A 22,155-nucleotide genomic window follows, 5' to 3' on the forward strand; every position below is an offset into this window, starting at 1 on the left:
GCAGCTAGCCATATCTCTTGCATGAGGTGTAAGTGGAGGGACCATGGACTGCAGGTCACCACAAACATCCCAGGTCAGGTGGTGTTGGGATACAAACTAGCATCTCCAACTGATGGTGGCCATGGATGATGGGAGTAGAGCATCCACCACGCCTGAGGGCTGCAGAGCAGGGAAGGAGAGGGCTCGCCCTCATCTACACTCATCTCCTGGCTCCACAACCACAGAGAAAAGAAGAGAGTGGATAAAAAATGACCATGTGTCCCAGCACGGCCAGCAGGAATGGGAGGCTGGAGGGAGTCTGGCTGATGGGGACTCATGGCCAGGGCTGGACAGCTTTTCAGTTGGTCCTGTCCTGGTACCGCAGTCAGTGCTTCCCAGACCTCCCCAGGAAGCTGTGTGGCACACCAGCTTCAAATAGCTTTAAATAGCTTTATTAGTGGAAGCTCTGTGCCCGCAGCCCGCACCTCGGGGCCTGTGGGGATGTCAGGCAGCCCCACGCTGTCCCTTGGGGAAGCTGGGGCTTCCCAGGACGCAGAGCTGGGCTCACCCACACTGTCCCTGCCACTGGCTCAGCCTGTCTCTGTCCCGGTGGGGCAGCAGCATGAGCCTGGGGGTGGCCCCACAGATTGTCCTAGCCTGACCCCAGGCTGTCAGATGCAGAGGCTGAGCTCCTGACGGACAGAGCACTTGCGACACTGCACCACGCAGCACCAGTGGAAGCGGCAAAGGCAGTTCTCCTCCAGCACCACTGTCTCGTCCCGGTGGCCTCGTCCACAGCACAGCAGGTCGCACCCGCTCGTGTCCATGGCTGTGCTGTTGCAGATGCGGCCCCGGGTGCCCAGCGAGCCTGTCTTACGGTTAGCTGAGCAGAAATCGGGCGAGTCAGCCGAGTAGATGAGGTCCTGCTTGTCAGGAGGCTTGATGTTGTCGCCCACAGGGATGAGGGTTTTCCCATCATTGCCTCCCATCACCTTGAAAGCGCCATTGAAGCGCTCGAGCAGGCGGTCCCCCACCTCACGGAAATGGGGCATCTTCCGCCAGCAGGTCCGCAGGGTGCAGGAGCCCGACAGCCCGTGGCATTTGCACTCTGTCCTCATGTAGCTGCGCACCGCCTGGGGAAGAGACAGCGATACTCAGCCCTCAGTCCCCCACCTTCCTGCCCAGCACCCCCAGCCAAAACCCTGCCTCTTGGTGCTGCCCTGGCCCAGGGGAGGGTGCTGGGGTGGGGCACGGGGGGGTTCCAAAGCACCTGCAAAGGGCTACTGGAAGATATTTGATTCATATTTCACTCAAAATTGGTGCAGTTACATGGCTTGTGGGAGATGAAAGTGGAGGGCTGAGCTGGGTAGGGGCACATGGGGATGATTCTTGCAGAGGGCAGGGCGCGCAGGGGCCTTACCAAGCGGCCAGCTTCGTTGTTGTGCAGGTCGATAAGAGCTCGGATGTCATTTTTGCCTTTCTTGCTCTTGGCATCCATGAACTGCTGGGATTTCTCATAGCCGAACTGCACGTCGTCCCCGCAGCCCCCCCACTCCCAGGCCGTGCCCTCCATGCCCGGACCCACCGTGGGCGAGGGGGGAGCCCGGCTCCGCGTCAGCTCACAGCCGCACTGCAGCAGCTCACCCATGCTGCAGGCCTGTGTGATGGCATGGCTCACCCCAGCTGCCGTGATGGCATACACGAAGGCTGTCTCCCGGATATCTGCAGGAGAACAGACAGGGCCAGGATGCAGCATCAGCTCTGGCAAAGACTCTGCAAGCAAGGCATCCCCCTGACGACATCCCATGAGGGCTCAGACTGCTCGTTCTCCCCCTTTGCCTGTGCTTGGTGCCATTCCCTGGTTGATGCACCCTCCCTGGATCAGGCTGCCTGGGGCAAGAGCTGTCTCTTGCAAGCAGATATGCATAATTTGGGGGATGGCCAGGCCCTACCAGTGTTCCTCCACCCCAGCTGTAGGGTCCTGGAGGAAAGAGGGGAGCTTGGAGAGCAGGGGGGGGAGGTCCTGAGTGACAAGGTGGTACCCACAGCTTCTTCACACTACCCTGCAATGTACCTCCAAGCAGTGAAACCCCCATGCCCAGCTGCAAGCTGGCACCTGGGAAGAAGTGCTGCAAGGGACACTATGGGTGCCGCTCACCCCTCTGCAGGGTGGCAGAGATGAAGCTGTGCTGCCCTCTCTCCCTCCATACCCACTTTGCCACAGGGCACTGCCTGCCCCCCTCCCTCCGCCAGCACAGACTCCACCCTGCAGGATTATTTATTATTAGTATTTGCTCCTGTCTCTCTCTGCTCCGGGACACAAATTCCAAGCATCTTTCCCCTGCCCGGACCTGCCGCTCACAGCCACAGCCAGCGGGGGATTCTGGCAGCAGGGGGTGCGGCGCCTTGCTCAGGGGGCTCCCGCACTCTCTCTGCCCTGTGCCAGGTGGACCCCTGCCCACCCGAATGCCAGGGCAGGGCTAGCCCAAGGTGGTGACACACAGCAGGTGCCTGGGGCATGGGGATGGATGGGAAAGGTGTGTTTTGGGGGGTGCCCCATCCCCAGCACTTTGGCTTGGGGAGAATGTGCGAAGAGGGGTTCCTGGGCACCAGCTCCACGAGTGGCTCCTCCACAAGCCCAGGCAGCACCTGATTCCCACCGACGTTGGTAGGAACTGGGCACACCAGTGCCTTTCCAGCAGTGCCACCCTCGGGACAGATTTTCCCTGCCCTGGCCCTCCTGCCCCCCCAACACACACGACCACCCACCTGCTCCTGCCTGGGGCTGGCAGAACCCTCGGCAGGCAGCCTGCCGCTGGCAGAGGTCCCCATGCCACCCTGCCAGCCAGGGCCCCCGGGGGATGCTGCTCCTCTGACAGCTCCTCCAGACACGTGGCTGCCCCCAAGCCAGCCTGCCCTGGCATGCCATGCCTGGCACCAGGCAGCAGAGAGGGAAGGGGGGGTGGCCACAACTGCAGCGGGGAGGGCATGGCCAGGAACCAGAGCCCACTGCAGCATCCTTGGAAAGAGGAGGCTGTCGGATGGGAGGTGCCTATCTGATGGCAGCTGGGAACCTCAGAAATGCTGGGATCATTTATGCAGTCCCCACAGGCTTACAGAGAGGATGGTGCCTGCTGGCATCTTTTAGTGCAGGGCAAGCTCTCTGCTTCTGGCACCCATGATGCAGCCCTGGGGACCTCCATGCCTCTAGCTGGCATGTCCCATGTCCTCAGAGTGCCAGAGGCCCCCAAACTCACCACTGTCCTCAGGTTTGAGGACCTCAGATGACATTGGTCATCCCCACCACCCCAGCAACGAGGCTGGGTCAAACAGCATGGTGGCTCCTTTGGTATCCCCATGCGGGATGTGTTTGTGTCTCCTCCAACCCAAGCTGACCTTGGGCACCTGACAGTTTATCTGCCAGCATCACCCACACACCACTGGTCTGGCCCTGGCATGCTGGCACCACCCCACTTACAGCCTGGAGCCCTGCCTGGCACAGATCCCACCTGCTTCGCTGTCAGGTTGGTGTGAAAATAGGTGACTCCAGAGGCAGGAGTGTCCCTCATGTGCCTTGGCTCTCTGCCCTTCAACTGAATACACCTTCCTGCATTGGGGGAACCCACACTTACAAATCAGCATCTTAAATGAGCCTGCCCTTCTGTCATGGGCCCATGTCTCCCTTGGGGCCCCAGCTCTGCCCTCACTGGTACCTGCAGCTGCTGAGTACCCTGGGAACTCTGCTCTTGCCAATGTCCCCATGGAGGCCACCCTGACCTCCCTGCAAGGCCCAAGGGCATACCCACTCTGCCTTGGCCCAGCAGATGCACCAGCAGGAGATGTGATGGCTGAGGAGACCAGGGCTTGCTTCAGCATCTTCATCTGCCCCGGCACAGGGACCAACATGGGAAAAAGGGCAAGACTAAACTCACCATCCATTAAGTGGCCCTACCAGCCCAAGGTGCTTCAAGTATCCCCCCTTCCCCATCCACCTCCCAGCCTCTCTCCCCGAGGAGTATGGCAGGGCTTTCCTGTCTCTTACAGGCTCACAGGTGCTCCCTTGCTCTGCTCCTATTCTGGCTTTGATGCAGCTGGGCTGTGCTTGCACCGTTGTAGCCACCTGGCTGGGACGTGCCCATCCCTCCCTGTCACCCCGCCCCTGTCTCTCGGGGTGACATCAGGGTGCCCACCCAGGGATGCAAGGATGGGAGCAAGCATTCCTCTCTTCTGCCCCCTGTAAGGCCAGGAGGAGGGATCTGCAGGGCACCCATGGGGCGAGGGGCAGCTCCCAGTGGCTGCATACTGCATCCCACCCGGGCCCCTTCCCCCAGCACACCCCGGGGTCCCGAGGGAGCAGTAAATCACTGCCAGACGAGGGTGCATTCTTGGGCTTTGTGAAGCCCCGCGCTGTCTGGGAGCATCGGTAATTGCTTCATTACAACACCGGGAGACATGTCCCAGCAGTAAAACCTCAGCCTGACTGCACCGGGGAGCACTGAGCAACCCCCTACACACACACACTCACAGGTTTGCACGCCCAGACTCTGCTCCAGGGGTCCCGGGGAGGTGCTTGACCGGGTGGCTGGAGGCTTTTTGGGAGATGGGAGGCCGAGGAAGCGCTGGCCTTACCCTGCTGCAGGATCTTGCCGAAGTACTTGCTGTGGCTGGTGCAGTTCCAGCGACGGAAGCGGAATTGGTACTGGCACTCCCGGACGCCCAGCTTGGTGCCCTTAGCCACCTCCTGCACGATCTCTGGCTCCAGCTGGCACAGCTCCGCCTGCTTCCCTGCCAGCCGCTTCGTCTTGCGGCAGATGCTGTTGGGGTCCATGACCAGGGGGCTCCCCACTGCCCTGCAGGAGGGGACAGCGAGCAGAGCAAAACCAGCACCCGAGCCCAGGGGGAACGAGGGTGGGGATGGAGCATGGCCAGACCTGCTCCCAGGGACAGAGCGTGGCTGTGGGACAGTGCCGGCTCAGCACTGAGCCTAGGTGACAAGGGGACAGGGAGAGGTATGTAGGGAAGGCAGGACAAAAGGTATGGGTGGCATCTGCATGCCAGCACCCAGGGGATATCTTGCCCTGCCCAGCCAGTTGGGGAATGGGAGAGACCCCCAACTGTGGGACTGGCTGGGGGAAGATGCTAGCCCATGCCACTCCACACCCAAAGCCTTTGGGGACATCCCTGGGGGTCATGGCAGTGTCCCCAGTGGGAGATGGCAGAGATGCTGTGCTGCTCAGCACCTGCTCTTTGAGTCTGGTGCTGACCCAGCACAGCCCTGGCATCATGGTGTGACCAATGCCTGGCGCAGCTGTAGCTCCCGGAGCCCCACGGGCACAGCAGGGAGCCCAGCCAGCACCCTTGGTGTGCCTCCCCCTCTCTGGGGAGCTCGCTGCTTTACCCGTGGGAGACGAGCTGAGTGGCCTTGCCAGTGATAAAACCCCTTGGCTGTTGGCCAGGCTCCCTTGCTTGCCTCCCCCTACCCAGGCACTGGCCCTGGGGGAAGAGAGCCGCAGGCGGGCACGAGCGCGTGAGGGAGGGATGCAGGTGGCATTGCCAACCCTGTTGGTGCCAGCACAGGAGGGCAAGTCTCAGCTGGGCCCTTGTCAGAAGCAGCTCCTCCTTGCCAGCACAGCTGGAGCGAGGTGCCTGGCTGGGCTGGGAGGCAGAGTCTGAGCATGACGCTGTGCTCCCCAGCATGCCGCTGGCTACAGAAACTCCTGTACTTTCCCCACACATTTTGCCTGGAGTGCCCTCCACGGCACGGCTCATGCAGCTGCACAGCCTGCCAGTGCCATGCCCTGTGCTGGCGAGGGCAATGCTCCAGCTCTGCCGTGGGCAACACCAGAGCCACAGTGGGCAGGCATGCCACACTGCTGGTCCTGTGGCATGGAGACTGCGCAGCCACGGACCACCAGAATTTAGCACACCCCAAACACGGCCCCACCCAGCTCCCCCACACCTCTAACGCTGCTCCTGTGGGCTCAGAGCTCGTACTGCTCAACAGCATTATTTTCCTGGCTGTGGATGCCCACAGGACCCCAGGGCTGGACTCAGAATCCCCCAGTATTTTGGAATGTCCAAAAAACGTGAAATCACATCCCCTGGGGTCCCCTGGGGAGCAGCACCCAGGCAGCCTGTGCTACCAGCAGCCCCACTCACTGGGGAGCACCAGCTGTGCTGCAGCTTCCAAACCCAGACCTTTATAGTCTGGCCAAGTCCCAGGGGCTCAAAAATCACAAGCTGATTCTCGTTGTTTAACTATGTTCTGGGTTTCCTTTTCGTTCTTGCACAGCTGGGGGTCTGTGTTCAAGACACCAGGCTGCAGGACTTCACTTTGCCATCCTGCCCCTGCTGCAAACCCCCTCTAAGCCCCTTGTTAGAAGCTCAAGGTCCTGCCAGGATCCCCCTGCCCCACATCAGGCTCCCAAGCTTCCTGCATCTCCTCCCCAGCTGGGTTTGGGGAGGATGTGCCCTCTCACACAGCCTGGAAAAGGAACCTTTATGTTTTGGCTGGAGGTTTAAAGGGTTAAACAGCTCAACTGAGAGGCACAGGCTGTAAAGGTGACCTCCAGCAGGGAAACTGAGGCAAGCCCACACCACTGCTGGGGAGCACCCATCTCCCTTTTCTCCCCACAGCTTGGTTTCCATTTGCTGCGTGAGGCACAGGCACCTCTGCAAAGGGATGGGGCAGCTGGGGAAGCATATCAGGACTGTGGCTGGGTTGGTGCAGGTCCCCCATCGATGGGGACATTAAGGCCCACATGGAAAGTCACCAGCAAGCCTGGCCGGTCCTATCCCACGATGACCACACACATGAGGATTCAAGCCTCCATGCCAGGCTTCCAGCACACCCCCCTTGGGGACCGTGGGCTCCTGACATCCTCAACAGGATGGCAGAGGTTTGGCCTCCTGCTCTGGTGGGGTGGGGAAGAAGGGGAGCCGGGACAGGACTTTCATTAAGAGACGACTCTTTGTACTCATATAAAAACGATGCGCCAGCCCCCCGGGGCCGTCAGATCAAATGCTGAACTGCGGCTCACCCCGGCCCACCAGATCAGGCCGGGAAGAAGAGCGCAGCCCCGCAGGGCTGGGGGGCGGCGGGTGGCTCGCCGGCACCGCAGGGGTCCCCACCCATGGCCCGGGTAGCGGCAGGGCCAGCGGCAGCGCACAGGAGCTCACCAGTCACGCCGGCGAGGCATGGGGTGGGCTGCCTAAGTCCAGTGCAATATTAATTTCCGCTGGGCTCTGCTTTCTGGCGCGGGGAGGCTTCTGGGAGCCCAAAAGCTGTTTTCCTTTGGAGGGTTTGGGGCGGGGGGGCAGGGGGGAGACAAGGGCAAGAAAAATGCTGCCAAACTGCTACCGCTTTGGCAAGGGCTCCGGCGCAGGGCCCAGATCTGCCTGAGCTTGTCCTGCTCCAAGGCCTCCCGCATCTACAATTAAGGTACCCCACCTCTGCTGCCGGGCACTCCTCCCCCTGCCCTGGTGAAGGAACCAGGTCGCCAGCCCAGCTCCCCATAACCTGCCTGGGGCACCCCGGACCCCCGGCACCTCCTGCCTGGCAGCCCCCAGCCGGGCTCAGCGCCTCAGCAGCATCCCTCCCACCTGCCCCCAGTGCCCTTTGCCTGCTGCCGAAACTGCCGCCGGGTGGCTGCTGCCTCACCCTGAGAGGAGCCAGGACAATGAGCCCTGCTTTCCCACCTGATTCCCAGCACCCCTGTGTAAGGCAAACAAACTCCATTGCTGAAAGAGGAAACTGAGGCACAGAAGAGGAGCTGCAACCCACTGCTGTCACCCCTTTGTCTGCCATAGCCGCAGCCTGAGCCCCGTCCCAGTGACGCACAGGAAACAGGAGTCACCGAGGCTTCTGATGCAACCCCTGTGCTCTGGATGCTGTCCTCACTGCAACAGAGCCATGGGCTCCTAAGAGCCATAATCACCAGATTTTCCAGCCCAGATTAGGGTCACAGAGGTTCCAGTATGTCCCTGTCTTGTTCCCAGCCAAAATCGTAGACCAAGGAGCACAAGTCACCAGCTTCCTCTTAGACATGGGTATGATATGGAGTAGGGCTTCTCCTGGTGCCTGCCAGAAGACCATGACTGAGGGGAGCCGGTGGGTTCCCAGTTTGCAGGGAGCTGATGGAGAGGGGCTGAAGAGCCATGGGGCGAGGAAAAGGATGGTCAGACTTAGCAAAATGGCACATGCATTTTGGGTGGAAAAATGTCTCCTTTGGTCCTGACAGCCCTGAAACCCTGAGGGAGAATGACAGTTGTGCCATGCCAGCTCCATGTGGCACTAGCCGGGTCTGTACCCATTGAGTACTGCTGCCTGGGCATTCCCATGCGGCAAGAGGACCCTGCTGTGGGGTAGGTAGCAAGGGCATGGCTTGTCTTGCATCCAGGTCTGCGTTCTAGACCCTGGATGCCTTCAGGAGAGGGATACAGGTTGCCAGGGTACGCAGCCCATCACTTGGAGCCCACAGGCACTTCTCCACCTGCTTGGAGAGGTGAGAGCCACAGGATTCCAGCCCTGGAAAGCTGAGCTCCATCCCTGGGAAGACAGGTCACCCCGCATCCCACCTAACAGTGTCACACTCAGTGACAGCCCTGCAATGAAATTGGACCCGATCGGAGCCCATCTCTTTCCAAGCTGTGCAAACAGGGCAAGGAGTGGGGACGACATGAATTTTCACCCTTGAGCTTTCCCTTCAACCCACGCAAGCACACAGCGGGTACCCGGCCCCTCACCGGGGGCAATGCGTGGGTGCTGCCACTAACCAGGGCAGCCAGGCACGGAAAGCAGAGCAGGAGGCGCATGGAGGGGGGGGGTGAGTAAGCAGCAAGTCACTGCCCTTGGGGGCACAGCTGGGGCTTGGCTGCTGAACAGCACTGGGGGCACCCAGGGAGAAGAAAATGCAGTGGGAGCCTGTTCCCTGCCCTCCTCCTCGTACCTCCTCGGCAAGGACCACATGCAAACAGCTGGGAAACTGCCCAAAGGAAAGAGGCTTTGGCGTGGCATGGCATCAGCCCACGGATCTGCTGGCTGCAGGGTCACACCGAGGCCAGGCGCTCGTGGCCAGGAGCTGTCCAAGCTTGTGCTGCAGGTACTGGGAGGGGATGGAGGGAGAATGTGACCACAGAGGTGGCAGTCCCAAAGCCGTGTCCAAGCCCTGGAAGGGCTGGAGTGAGAAGAAAGGGGTCCACCCACCTGTGGTCACCGTGTCCTTTCTCTGGGTGATGGTGGAGGCTGGAGCTAGGGTAGCACGAGGGCTGGGTTAGCATATGCCCAAATGTGGGTGCCACATGTGATGGCAGGACCCTGCACATCCTGAGCAAGTATGGAGGTATGCCCAGTTCTGCCCAGCACCCTCCTGCATGAGGGGGATTTGAAGGGGTCAAGCCTCTGATGCAAATGCCAACCGAGCCCTCCAGCCTGGGGCATGTGTAGGGCAGGGCTGGGCAGCCTGGGTGTCACTGGGGGAGAGTGGAAGTGACCAGGAGCAGAGATGAGGGATAGCATGGAGGAAAGCTCAGTTGTCTTCAGCAGAGGACACAAGTAGCCCAATTCTGGAACCAGTACCATCCCAAAGAGTGCAAGGGAAACATTTTCCCTTTGAAAAACCCCACGGGTCAGTGGCTGCCCTAGAAGGGGCACAAGGAGGTGGCACCGGGAAGGAGCTCCCACACTGGGAGGTGCTTTGCTGTACACTGCTCCGGGGGTGAAGGCATGCCTGGGATGGCTGGGCAGCCCTGTCTACTGGGCGCTGTGGGGGGCCGTGGGCTGCTGGTCAGCAAGCCCGGGGGGTGACTCATGATGCTCACCCCAAGGCACGCAGGCAGGGCCCACAGCCCGGCAGCCTGCCCTTACAGGCTCTGCACAGTGTGGGTGCTGGTCAGGGAAGCAGTGGAGAAGGTGTGGCTTTGGGGGGCACAAGCCTGGGACCCCTTCAAGCAAGGGTGCAGCCATGGGTGCTGGCAGATAGGTCTTCCCCTGAGCTCCTCTGAAGGAGCCCCATGAAAACCTAGAGATGCACTGCCCACATGCATGCATGGGAAGGGGACACAGGGCAGACATCCCCCTCAGACTCACAGCTGGAGTGGAGCACGTCTCACCTGGGATGGTTTAAACCCTTGCTCTCTCTTCCACCTCCTGATTGCTCTCAGTCGTGCCCATAGAGAGCCGATGGACACTGGGGCACTGGGGAAGCCCACCTTTGCTCACTCCCATCTCCGCAGTGCCTCCATCCCTGCGAGCACAGCTCAACCACAAACCAGCTCAGTTGAAATCCTGTCCTGAACCTGCCCAGAGCTCCTGAGACACCAGGTTTGCCTGCCCTGTATCCCTGCACTCTCCGGGCCATCCTAGGAGCCCCAGGCGGTCCCTATCTGTCCTGCTCAGGGAGGAATCACTGTTGCACAAGGGCACAGATAAGAAACATGAAAAGATGAGGGGAGGAGGAAGAAAGGTATTTTACAGAGCTGGTGGGAGCAAGGGGAGCCTCTTCCCTGCAGCCTGACACTAACCAAGGGACTGGCAGCATCTGAATGACACATCTTCCCATCAGCACTGACCACAGCCTGCTCCCCTCTGTCATGGAAAGGTGTGTCTGCCCATCATTCTGCCTCTTCTTAGACACAGAGGCACAGGGGGTGTAGGACAAGGGTGACTGTATCTTCAGTGAGCCCTCTGGGGACATCCTACCACAGTGAGGATGCTCTTTCTCAGGCTATGATGTCCTCAGCATGATGTCACTGCTTGTACATCACACATGAACCTTTCTCTGTAGATACAGCTGTCTGCCAGGATCCTAATGAGTACAGTTACTGCCCACGAGTGGCCCAGCCCAGCTGTGTGCTTGGGCTGGGGACCCAGTCCCACATCACCCTGCCATGTCACTCTCACAAATCAGTTTGTTGCCAGTGTGGGGAAAAAATGCTTCAAACAGGCAGTCCCTGTGTCCCTCTGCACTGCACAGCCAATGCACCCAGGGGTGGGGACAGGGGAGGCAGTATAGACCTTCCTTTCCTGCTCAGGGAAACATGCGCCCTCAGCTGAGCACCCACAGGTGCCCAGAGGTTCATGGGTGAAAGCATGACACTGAAGTCCCTATATATCAGTGACAGGGACAAGGAACAGCTCTACTAATCCCACCAGGCCTGGGGCTTCCAGGAGCCCTGGCACAACACATGGCTGCACCCCTGAACCCATCCTCACCAGAAGCAAAACTCACAGACATCAGTGCTACCAAGACCTGGGAGAGGGGATGGATACTGGGAGCAGGCACGTGGGAAGATGCCTGTCTTGAGCTGGCTCAAAGGGCCAGGCAGCACCCAGACCTCTCTCCCCCGCGTGGAAACAGCTCCCTGGAAATGAGGGATGATCTCAGCCCCGGGGGCCAGAGATCCCAGGCTCTGGGCGAAGCAGCTTGTGAATCAGCTGGCTGCTCCAGTGCTCCATCCCAGGAAGCCCAGCATGTTTGTTTGGTGGTGCTGGTGGCCTCATCCACACATCACCTCCTCCTGGCTCACTGGCTCCAGGCTCCAGAGCAAAGCAGAGTGTCTGCTGGTGATCCCCCTGCTGCCACTCTGATGCCTGGTGTATATGGCCATGCTGTGTGCAACTGGGTTATTATTCTTAAATTAAAGGTTCCTTTTCTTCTTTTTTAAGAGAAGAAAAAACAAGTTTGACCCCTTGCCCTCCTCTGCCAAATCCTGCTAATCTCCCCCAAGCCGGCACTGCCAGCACACGCACGGCCCAGGCTCAGTGGTGAGACACAGCTCCGAGCAGCCAGGGAGGGGGCAGCGGTACTCCAGCACCCTGCCCCTGTTGGTGTCATCTGCCTGCCCCCAAACTGGAGACAAAGTGAGTTCCCACTTCACCCCTGCCTGCTCCAGCCATGGGCAGGATGGCACCCATGTCCCCAGAAGCTTGGGAGTGAGGGCCCACTGGGCAGGTGTTGATGAGGATGGGGCAGAGGAAGCAGGGAGAGCTGAAGGGACAGCCATGTGTGCAGGGCAGCAGTCTGAGAATTAGCCAGGGAAAATGAGCAGCTCTTGGGCAGCAAGAGGGACTGCGCCCCAAGCTGGCACAGCTACCCCGAGGTGGTGGCAGGGAGCAGCCCCCTGAACCCTGTCCCAGCCAGGGCTCCCCCTACCTTGCTCTCCCCTCCTCTGGCAAAAAAACCAAGACAAACTCCTCTCAGACCTGTGTTAACCCCTTCCCCGGCAATAAACACAGAGCTTGGGCTCCGGTGCCAAACTCTCAGCTGGTGTACAACTGATTGTAACAGCGCCATTTATACCCACCAAGGCCCCCCCTTTCGCCCTGCACCCCTGGAGCCAGGGCTAGAGAAGGTAATGGAGCCACAGAATAAATCACTGGCAGGCGGGCAGGGGACCAGGAGGGGAAAGGCTTATGGAGAGCTTTATTTTAGGGGTCAAAAGAGTGTGACAATGTGGAGACGAATAGCCTCAGATAATGAATGATAGCCCGGACGGCACGCTGGGGAGCTGGAATCTAAGCACTTAAAACCGGATAAAGACAGGCTGGGTGAAATTCTTAATAGATTTAAATAGTTCATGTTTCGACAGATACCTGGGCTTTCCAAGGCTGGGTCCCAGCTCTGTGCCTGTAATGAATCCCCCACCCCCTCCAGTATCCTGCAAGGCACCGTCTCTGCCTTTGATGAAGGCACCATTACAAACAGGGGTTTTGTCCCCGCCATGTCCAGGCCACTGCTCAGGAGGGGACACTGTAGGGACCCTCGGGCTTTTAATTAAAGTTGACTTATTGGAGGGGTTTTGAGGCCCCTATCCCCCCTTCCACTCCCCTCAGGCATACAACCCTCCCAAGCTGTGGGCCTGGGGTGCAGGGAGGCAGGTTGCAGCTCTCTCTGCAGGACCTGGGTGCCCCAAACCCCTGGGGGTCCCCCAGCCTGCTGTCCTCGACGCGCTCGTGTGCCTGATCCCCGACAGTTTGGGGGTGTCCCCAACTGGATCCGCCTGGCCAGCGAGCAGCAGTCCACACCCAAGGGGTGCCCTGGGTGTAAGGGCTCTGTTGTCCCCCAGCTGGCGTGGGGGGACCACCCCCGAAGACCGAGGGACCCTGAGCACCCCCTCGGCATTCACCCCGGGATGTCCTACTCACCACCAGAGCCCGATGATGTTGGCGGGGCAGAGGAGGATGAAGAAGAGCCCCAGCTGGGTCCGGGAGGAAGGCAGCATCCTGCCAGGGCTGAGGGGAGCGCCGAGCCCCCTCCGCGCCCCCCGCGGAGAGCCAGGCAGCCGGGCTCGCCGCCGCCCGAGGGTCCGGCCGGGGCCCCGGCGGGTGGGTGCCCGCTGCCTCCCTCCGCCGGGCCGGGGCGGGCGGGCACCGCGGCCGGCGGGGCTGGGCTGGGGCTGGGCTGGGCAGGCACCTCCGGGCGGCTGGAGCGCGGCGCGGCGGCTGCTCCGGAGAAGGAGGAGGAGGAGGGACGGGGCTGCGAAAGCATCTGCCTCCGACTGGGAAACCGGAGCCCGGGGGGACGGACAGGGCGGGCCAGGCGGGGGGACTCCTGGGTGCCAGGCTCGGCTCCCGGCGCCCAGCCACGGCCACGGCGCGGGCACGGCCACGGCCACGGGCACGGGCACGCTCCGGCAGCGGGACGGTGGCCGCAGCCCGCCCGGCCCCGCGTCCCGGCGCCGCGCTTGGACGTGCACCCCTTTTAGCGGGGTCCGGCTGGCACAGCCCTGTCCCCCACAGCCCCGGGGGACCTGACATGGCACAGCCCTGCGTGGCTCCACTCAGGGTCCTGGTGTGGCACTGACAAAACCAGCCTGGCCTCAAGGCTCCCGCTGGTACCTGCTTATTGCTCTCCTGCCCGACCCTGATACCCCTGGCATGGTCTTGCCCAAACCTGGCATCCCTGTGTTGCCCCCCAGCACAGCCCTGCCTGGCCCCTGCCCCTGGACTGGGTCCACCTGGCACAAGCCTGGTTCCGTGGCCCTGCCTGCCCTCGGACCAGTCTGTCCTGCCTGAGGACACTGGAGGAATGACCCCCACCAAGCATCATTTGGCTCCAGCTCTGCCATAGAGACATCCCTGGGGCAGGGGGGCATGCAGATGGATGATGGGAGCAAGCCCCAGGAGCAAAGAGTGTGGAAAAAGAGTGCAGGGAGAGCCGGCTTGTTTGTAGTGATCTCATCTCAGGTGCAGCCGGGACCCAGGAGGGAGACAGCCCGACAGCCCCCAGCACCAGATCACTGCAGGCAGTAGGAGCTGCCTGGGGCAGGAGGAAGCTGAGGGGCCTGGGAGGAGGTAGTGGTGGTCCACACCAGGGCTGGACGGCTGGGGACAGAAGGAGCTGGTGCCAGTAAGGTGCCACCCCAATTTTGTCCCCCTTGAGCAGCCCCAAGAATAGTTTCCCCGGGCTCAGCCCAGGGCCCTGGGTCTCTGCTTCTTGCACCGCTCGTGACACAGCAGAGCTTGGGGATGCAGCTCCCAGCCCTGCAGTATCCAGGCCATGGGGGGTCCTGGTCCATCTCTGCACTCACCTCTGCTGAGCACCCAGCCAGCCCACTGGGTTACCCTGAGACAAATGGAGCCTGTGCCACCAGTGATGGGCAAAGCAAAGCAACCTTGCTGCTGGTGAGCTCACCCCTCCCTCCAGCAGCGATTCAGGCTCTGCCCTGCTTCCTGGGAGGGTACCACCCCCCATCTCCTGTCCATCTCTAGCCCCTGGATTGCCCATCGCTGCTCCTCTTCCCCCCATCACCAGCAGCTTCTCTCCTTAACCCAGGTACGTTCATCCCTTGCTAGCAGCATTTGATGGTGAATGACTCAGGTTTTATCTGTGACTTGACACGATTCTCCTTTCCCTCCTGGGTGCAGGAGGTAAGACACCCACCACCTCCAGAGGTTTCCCACCTGCTCCTTCCCTACCCTCCCACACGGGTACTGGGTTCACAGTCTGCACCCTTGGCATGGTGACTAGGACTGAGCTGTCCTGGCTGCAGCACGGGGACATGGGGACCTTCTCTGAGCTGGGCATTGCATCTGGGCTGCTGCACTACAGTCCCCGGTGCCTTTTGCTTTCACCCACCAGCCTCCATCTTACCTGCCCTACAGGAGCCCCATCACCTCGAATCTAGGGAGAAAGTCAGCAATGGGCAGCTTTTGGAGAGGAGACATCCCTGCCAAGGCTGGGGGCACGCTGACACTGTGCCCAGGGCCCCAGCCCCTGTGGGCAGAGCTCCACGGCAGCTCGCTGCAATGCACAGCTCATCTGCCAGTGTGTTGAAAGTGCCTGTTGTCCCCTCTGTCCCCCCCGTCCCCCCCCCCGTGAGCACCCGGCCTCCTCGCAAAGGCAGCGCAAGGCAGGTGAGAAGCCTTTATCTGATTTCCTAAGGGCAGAAAAATCCCTTTGATTTTGCCCCGAAGAGGGGAGCGGGAGGAGGGGGAGCCCTGTCCTGGCGAGCAGGTGCGGCTGGTGCACAGTGACTCGCCTTATCATGTCCCAGCTCTGTGCAAGGCTGGAAGGGGCCAGGGGTGTGTGTGATGCCCCCAGCACGTATATGGGAATGGTTTCCACCACCTGAGTCCTGCTGCAAACCCCCCTTCCCGCCCAAGAGGGGCTGGTGGAGCAGGGTGGGCAAAGATGAGCTCCTTCCCTTGTGCCTGTACCAGCTCCCCTGGTTTGCCCTGTGGATGCACAGGGTTTGCCCCTGCCTCCCAGCTTTTCTCCCAGTTGCATAAAAATCTGCTTTTAGGAAAGAGGAAACTGAGGCACAGAGCTGCTGAGACTTGCTCAAGCATCCAGGGGGTGATTGCCTGCTCCCCCAGCCACAGGATTTTGCTTACCCCCCTTCTGCAACAAGACCCAAAGGGCCACATCCTTCAGGACACAAGGCCACAGTGGTGACACCGAGCCAGGACTATGGGTGACAGGGATGCCACCACCATCATGAAGCAACCTTCTCTGCCGTAGCTGATCCTTTGTCTTTGCCTTCCCTTGCCTTTCGCAGCTCAACTCCCCCCCCCAAGCTTTTGTGTTATTACAAATTATAAAACAATTTTTTCCTGCCGTCCCACATTCTTCTGCCTCCTGCAAGAATTTTAATGTATTTATTTTTGCTATCAGGGGAAAGCGCCGTGTTCCTCGGCCACCCCCGGGCAGCCCTGGCCTTGCTTGGCCACTGATGGAAATTAATGATGGGGGATGCAGGGGGAGAGCAGCAGAGAGGCAGGGGGACGGGTGTCCCCCCAGCCAGCTGTGGTTTCTACAGTGGCAAGGTTTGAGTGCAGAGGATGGAGAACTGGACTGTGGCAGGAAAGGATCATGGGGCAGTGGGGGCTGGACCCCAGGAGATGCTGCTGGCTATGGGCTGGGGAAGGGACAGCTGCTGCGTGGCTGGGCAGGGCCAAGAGTGCTTTGGGGTCCAGCTGCAGGGTGCTGTGATGGGGAATCATGTTCCCATGTAGCAGCACAGCGCTGGGATTCCCTTAGGGAAGAGGACACCTCCCCCCCGACACCAACCCATTCTGCCCTGTGCGAGAGCATCCCTAGTGGTCCCCATTCTGCTCCTGGGACAAAGCACCCCCCAAGTGCCCCATCCTTCCTGGGGACACTGCACCCTCTGCCCCTAAGCTGGTGCCTTAGTGCTGGACTGAGCTCCAGTTCTTGCTCCCCACTGCATGGCCCCAAGGGCAGGGATGGGGGTGCCCCACTCCCCCAGCCCCCTGCCCCACAGCCACAAGGCTGTGGGGGCTCTGGCCGCTGGGAGGGAGCGGATGGGGGGAGGAAGGAACAGGCCTTTCCTGCTGTGGGGAAAGCACGACGATTTCCAACCCAAACACCCTGGCGCTCAGCAGCCACATACTTTCCCAGCGTCCCTCCCCTCCTTTATTCCCGAGGACATTGGCGATCAAACCCAGGATGGCCCCATCTCCTGCTCCTGCAGTGAGGTCATCGAGCTGTGTTTGTGACATCCCGGTGTCTCCATGGCAGCGTGCTGTGATGTCATAAGCCCAGGGTTGAGACCTCACGGCAGGAGAAGAATGATCTTATTAAAACAACACGGTCCCCATCCGTGGCCGCTTGCGGCCAGGGGACTCTGATGCAGAGTAACAGCCGGTGGAGGGGCTGGTGGCAGCCAGTGGGACACTGAGGACGGGGCCCACCCTGGGGCTGTGTCACCAGTGGGAGCTGGTGGTGACACAGGGCATGATCCAGTGCCCAAAGCAGAGGGCAGCCCCCAGAGCTGAGCTCCCTGACCAGTCAAACACACAAGCCCCGTGCTGCTGGGGTGACAATGAATCTGGGGACAGCCATGCCAAGGATTATTGCTTGGGGGTCTCCCAGGCTCAGCTGCAGCACTGCCCACCTCTGAGGCCAAGTGTCTGGGGCCTTATCGGGGCACAGAGCCCTTTCATGTCAGGCTGGCGGGCGGCAAGCAGAGCTGATGAGGACCTGTCCCCAGATCAGAGCCGCCCGGTGCTGACAGCGACCACAGGGCCCGTTCTTAAATTAGACAGGTCTCCTGCCTCCCCCCAACTGTCGATCCTGGCCCCTGCTCCGTGGCCGGACACAACCCAGGACATCCCTGCCCGCATTGCTTTGTGTGGCCAGCATGCCCCACACAGACACGTGTGTACATGCATGAACACATACCTACAAGGAGGGCTGTTAGGTGGTTGGGCATCATGCAGGCATCAACAAGCGTGATGGATGGATGGAGGGGTGAACAGGAGGGTGGACAGAGGGATGGGTGGCTAGCTGAACGGGTGGGTGGGTACGTGTGGGGATGGGTGGGAAGAGTGACGCGTGCGTTTGTCGATGGATGGATGGGCGAGTGCACAGTAGGTGGGTGGGGAGATGGCTGTGAGATAGAAGGCTGCATGCAAGTGTGGATGGATGGACGGATGGATGGATGGGAGAAAGGGTGGCCCCAGCCCTCCCTGGTGAGCTTTTGTGGCTGTGGACATTGTTGCTCTTTCCCAACATTCTTAATTTAATGCAGCAGCAGCAAAGGCCCAGCTCTGTCCTGGGACAGTAGGGAACATCCACATCCCAAGGGGTGAAAACTTGCCTTTCTCTCTGGGCAACAACTCCAGGGCCTGACCTTGTGCCGCTGCAGCAGTGCACCCTCGCTGCTAGCGCAGGATCTGCTCTCCACTGCCCAGAGGGGAAACAGGGCAGGGGGGACCGGCCTGCAGTGCAGCAAAGCTGAAACCACCCCTCTCCAGCCAGGCGCGGTGCTGTGGCTCCCTCCAGCTCCCCGCACATCCATCTGTCTGGCCACGGGAAGGGCACACCGTGCTTGGGCTGGGAGTGATGCCGCTGCGAGGGGGTGTCCTTGGGCCCCTGCAGGCTGTAAACATGATGTCATGTGGCCGCATACACAGCCCGCTCTGTGCGCGGGTCCCCGAATGGGCTTCACAAGTTCTGCGTGGGAGGCATCGACCATGGCCCACAGCCAAGGGAACTGGAGTTGAGAGATAAAATCAGTTTGCTTTGGGCTGGAGCAAACAACATTTTGCAGGAGGAGTAACGGACAGGGAGTGCGGCTGGAGGGAGGGGAGGCACCTCCCTGCCTCAGAGGGCTTGGCACGGAGCAGAGGTGATGGAGGATGCCCCAGCAAAGCCCGGTGCTAGTCTCGCAGGTCCCAGGTCGGCTCCCTTTGCGCCTACTTGACTTAGAATAACTCCATAGGCACTTGAAGTCACTAATCAGCTGTGACCACTTGAGAGCAGCCCAGGGCTGCCTCCTGTCTCCCACGATAAGGGGCCGCCAGCTCTGGGCTTGCTCTGGCATCCCGCTCCCACGTCCTCAGGGAAAGGTGTCAGCCCACCGGGGTCCTGTGGGGCACAAAGGGGGAGGGAGCCTGGAGCAGAGCTTGCCACCAGGTGCTGAGTCCCATGTAGTATGTGAGGGGGGGACCATCATGTGCTGGTCAATTTACCTCTTGTTTCAAAAGCTTTGTGCTGTCGCCAAGCCCCGGGCCAGGTCCAAGAGGTCAGACAGAGGGAAATGAGGGGATGGGGACCTTTGAGAGAGGGATAAGAGGATCCCACTTGAACCCTCTATGTGGGAGAAGAGCAGCTATCTCCAGGCCTGGCATCTGTCCCCATCCCTCTGGATCTCCCATGACCCCCTTGTGCAGCCTCACTGGCCCCAGCATGGTTCATGACTCAGGCAGTGACAGTGTGGTGACACACAGCTGGTGTCATGGGCCATCTCCAATTAAATGCTGTGACTATTTACTCTCTGTAGAAAAAGTGTCTCTGGGCCCCCACGCTCAGCCTTCTCACAGCCTAGGTTTTCCTGGGGGTGAGTCAGGGGATGCCCTCCCCTGGGACACCCTGCTTCCCCCCTGCCAGCAGCTGTGGGAGAGCAAATGGGGGTTAGTGGACACAGCCCTGGGAAAAGTTTCCAGCTTGTGGGTGACGCTGCACAAGTCACGTAAGGAAGCTGTCCCTCTGTCCCAGCAGCCAGGACTCTCCACGTTGGAGGCAGCACTCCATGAGCAGTGTGTGGTGGATGGGTTGAGGGGCAGAGCAGCTGGGGGTCCCACGGTGCCTGTCTCTGCACCCACAAGTCCCACAGGCCAGGTGAGGTCGGACCTGATGACGTGGCTGTGGGATGAGTGTAGTCATAGCATCTCTGGGGCAGAAGGACACGCAGGATGGGACCTGCCACCCCCAGTTCCTCATTCCCATGCATAAACACAGCAGTTGCTCTCCTGCCTCTGCCCCATTTGTCACCAAGCTGGGGCGAGGGCTGGCCCGGCACTGGGGGACTTCCCAGGAGCTGGCAATGCCCCCGGCTCCCCGCGGCATCCTCCGGCTGCGGATGTGTCATGGCCCAGCCGCTTCCCCTCGGAAGTCCCCGCCGGGCGGCTCGGGGGCGGGGAGGGGGGTGACTCACGCGACCCCCCCCTCCTGCACGGCCACCCCCACGGCCCTAGCGGCCGGCCCCGGCGGAGCCCCCGGCCGGCCCCCTCCGCCGCCCGCGGTCCGAGGGCGGGGAGCACAGCCTAGCGGCGGGAGCTGGAAGGAGCCGGGCTGCCGAGGCAGCGGGGACCGGCCCGTGGACCGCTCCGGTCGGAGCTGGGATGGTAAAGCCTGTCCTTCCATAAAGTCAAGTGCGAGGTGCTACACCCGAGTCGGGGCAACCCCAGCAGCAGTACAGACTGGGGGATGGATGGATGGATGGATGGATGGATGGATGGATGGATGGATGGATGGATGGATGGATGGATGGATGGATGGATGGATGGAGAGCAGCCCTGCATAGAAGGACCCGGGGATACTGGTGGATGAAAGATAGTATATGAGCTGGCAATGTGTGCTTGCAGCCCAGAAAGCCGACTGTATCTGGGATCACAAAACAGCACTGAGGCAAACACGGCCGAGGAGGTGATGCTCCCCCTCCACTCTGCTGTCGTGGGACTCACCTGGAGTACTGCATTCGGCTCTGAGGTCCTCAGTACAAGAGAAGCATGGACTTGTTAAAGCAGGTCCAGAGGAGGGACACAAAAATGACCAGAGGGCTGGAACACCTCTCCCATGAAGAGCTGGGGTTGTTCAACCTGAGAAAAGAAGGCTCAAGGAGCCCTTGTCATAGCCTTCCAGTCTGTAAAGGGGTTTATAAGAAAAATGAAGAGACACTTTAGCAGGGCCTGTGGTTTTTGTAAGGGGCGATGGATTTAAACTGAAAGAGGTGGTGGGATCCCACCCCTCAGCAAGGGGAACCGCTGCCACAGCATGGCCGGAGAGGCCGAGGGGTGTCCTGCCGCGGGGAGCAAGGGCGCCAGGCGCCCGGGTGCCGGCTGCACAGCCCCCAGCCCGCCTGGGCCTGGGGTCTCCAGCTGCTCGCGGCTCTGGGCCTCGCTGCGGCAGGGACAGCTGCGGAGCTGGCTGGGAGCAGCCATGAGATGGCGGCAGGCGCTCGCGCTTGGCTGTCCCAGCCTGGGGTGCCACGGGTACAGGGGTGCCCGGCCCCTGCACTGCCAGCCCCGGCCCCGCTGGCAGGCACATCGTGCCTGGAGCCCAGCCCGGGACAGCCCCGTGCCACAGTGCGGCAAGGCCAATGGGGACAACAGCCACGCATGGGGCTCTGAGATACCTACCCAGCCTGGGGACAAAACCTCCCTGTCCAGGACATTGAACCCGCCACCCGATAAGGGTGGTTAATGATCAGCACTGGGATGTCCCAGCCAGACGCACGGTGCCAGCTGCCCCGGGAGTGGCACCCGGGCAGAACAGTGACCTACCCCACGGCCCCAAGGCCTGGCAGTGCCAGGCTGGACAGAGGGGACATGCCCTGCACCCATGGCCCTGCCCACTGCCACAGCAGAGCCCGGCTTGTGGTCTAGACAGCTTGACTGCACCAGGCTGAGGCAGGAGCTGGTGCCATGCTCTCCCTGGTGTGAAGACAAACCAAACCTGCCTCCAGGTGGGCTGCCAGCCAGCTGCACTGGGCATGCCAAGGTCTCCCTAGCTGGGCTCCTGGCTGGCAGTGCCCAGAGGAAGTGCTTGAGAGACCCATGGGACAGCTTGGACCCAGCTTCCCAGGGCACCATCCTGTACTGCAGGGGATCAAGGCAAGGACAGGGGTAAGACAGGCAGGGGATGGAGAAAGGGCAGAAGGGCTCCGATCAGGAGGGGCAGCAGCCCTAAAGAGCAGGTCCAGTGGTGAGCCTGGTGCCGCTGTAGGGTGTGCAGTGTTTGGGATGCACTACCCAGTGCCAGAGGGCAATGCCACCGCTGTTCACATGATGCACGGTGCCTGGTGCTGGTGCCTGGTGAGCAGAGCCCAGCACCCGCTGCCCATTTGCAGTGCTTGGCGTGCAGCACCTGATGCTGGTACGGGTGCTGGTGCCACACACTACAATGTGCCCAGGGTGCTGCGGTGCTGCACTACCACACCTTGCCAGCGCCGGCTGCCAGCTGCCGGGTGCACGGTGCCATTGTGCAGTGCACAGTGCATGGCATCCAGTACCTGACACACGGCACTGCGTACTGCTGATGCCAGTTCCAAGTACGTATCACCCGGTGCACGGTGTGTGATGCTGCTGGGCAGGGTCCAGTGTCCAGTACTTGGTGTACGGCATGTGGCGCCTGGTGTGCTGTACCTGGTATCCAGTGTGCCGTAACGGGTACTCGGTACTGCAGCCGGTATCCATGGTCCAGCAGCAGG

At 60.9% G+C, this 22,155-nt stretch overlaps 1 protein-coding gene across 1 annotated transcript; it reads right to left on the reverse strand.

The window, feature by feature from the left end:
- Nucleotides 1-349: 349 nt before the first annotated feature.
- On the reverse strand, nucleotides 350-13,200 carry WNT6 (Wnt family member 6). The gene is made up of 4 exons (XM_055719286.1): nucleotides 13,124-13,200; nucleotides 4,609-4,829; nucleotides 1,400-1,701; nucleotides 350-1,112 (listed from the first exon to the last, which is right to left on the reverse strand). The coding sequence occupies exons 1-4, from the start codon at nucleotides 13,198-13,200 to the stop codon at nucleotides 651-653; spliced, it is 1,062 nt and encodes a 353-aa protein (XP_055575261.1). The 3' UTR covers nucleotides 350-650.
- Between the last annotated feature and the right edge of the window lie 8,955 nt (nucleotides 13,201-22,155).

This window comes from Falco cherrug, chromosome 8 (assembly GCF_023634085.1).
Source record: "Falco cherrug isolate bFalChe1 chromosome 8, bFalChe1.pri, whole genome shotgun sequence".
NCBI lineage: Eukaryota > Metazoa > Chordata > Aves > Falconiformes > Falconidae > Falco > Falco cherrug.

Bases quoted from the DNA above. Each gene is read 5' to 3' on its own strand.
- WNT6 (XM_055719286.1), bottom strand. From the start codon at position 13,200: ATGCTGCCTTCCTCCCGGACCCAGCTGGGGCTCTTCTTCATCCTCCTC. The intron at 4,830-13,123 runs GTGAGTAGGACA...CCCCTCCTGCAG, and splicing joins AACATCATCGGGCTCTGGTG to GGCAGTGGGGAGCCCCCTGG. The intron at 1,702-4,608 runs GTAAGGCCAGCG...GTTCTCCTGCAG, and splicing joins CGGCAAGATCCTGCAGCAGG to ATATCCGGGAGACAGCCTTC.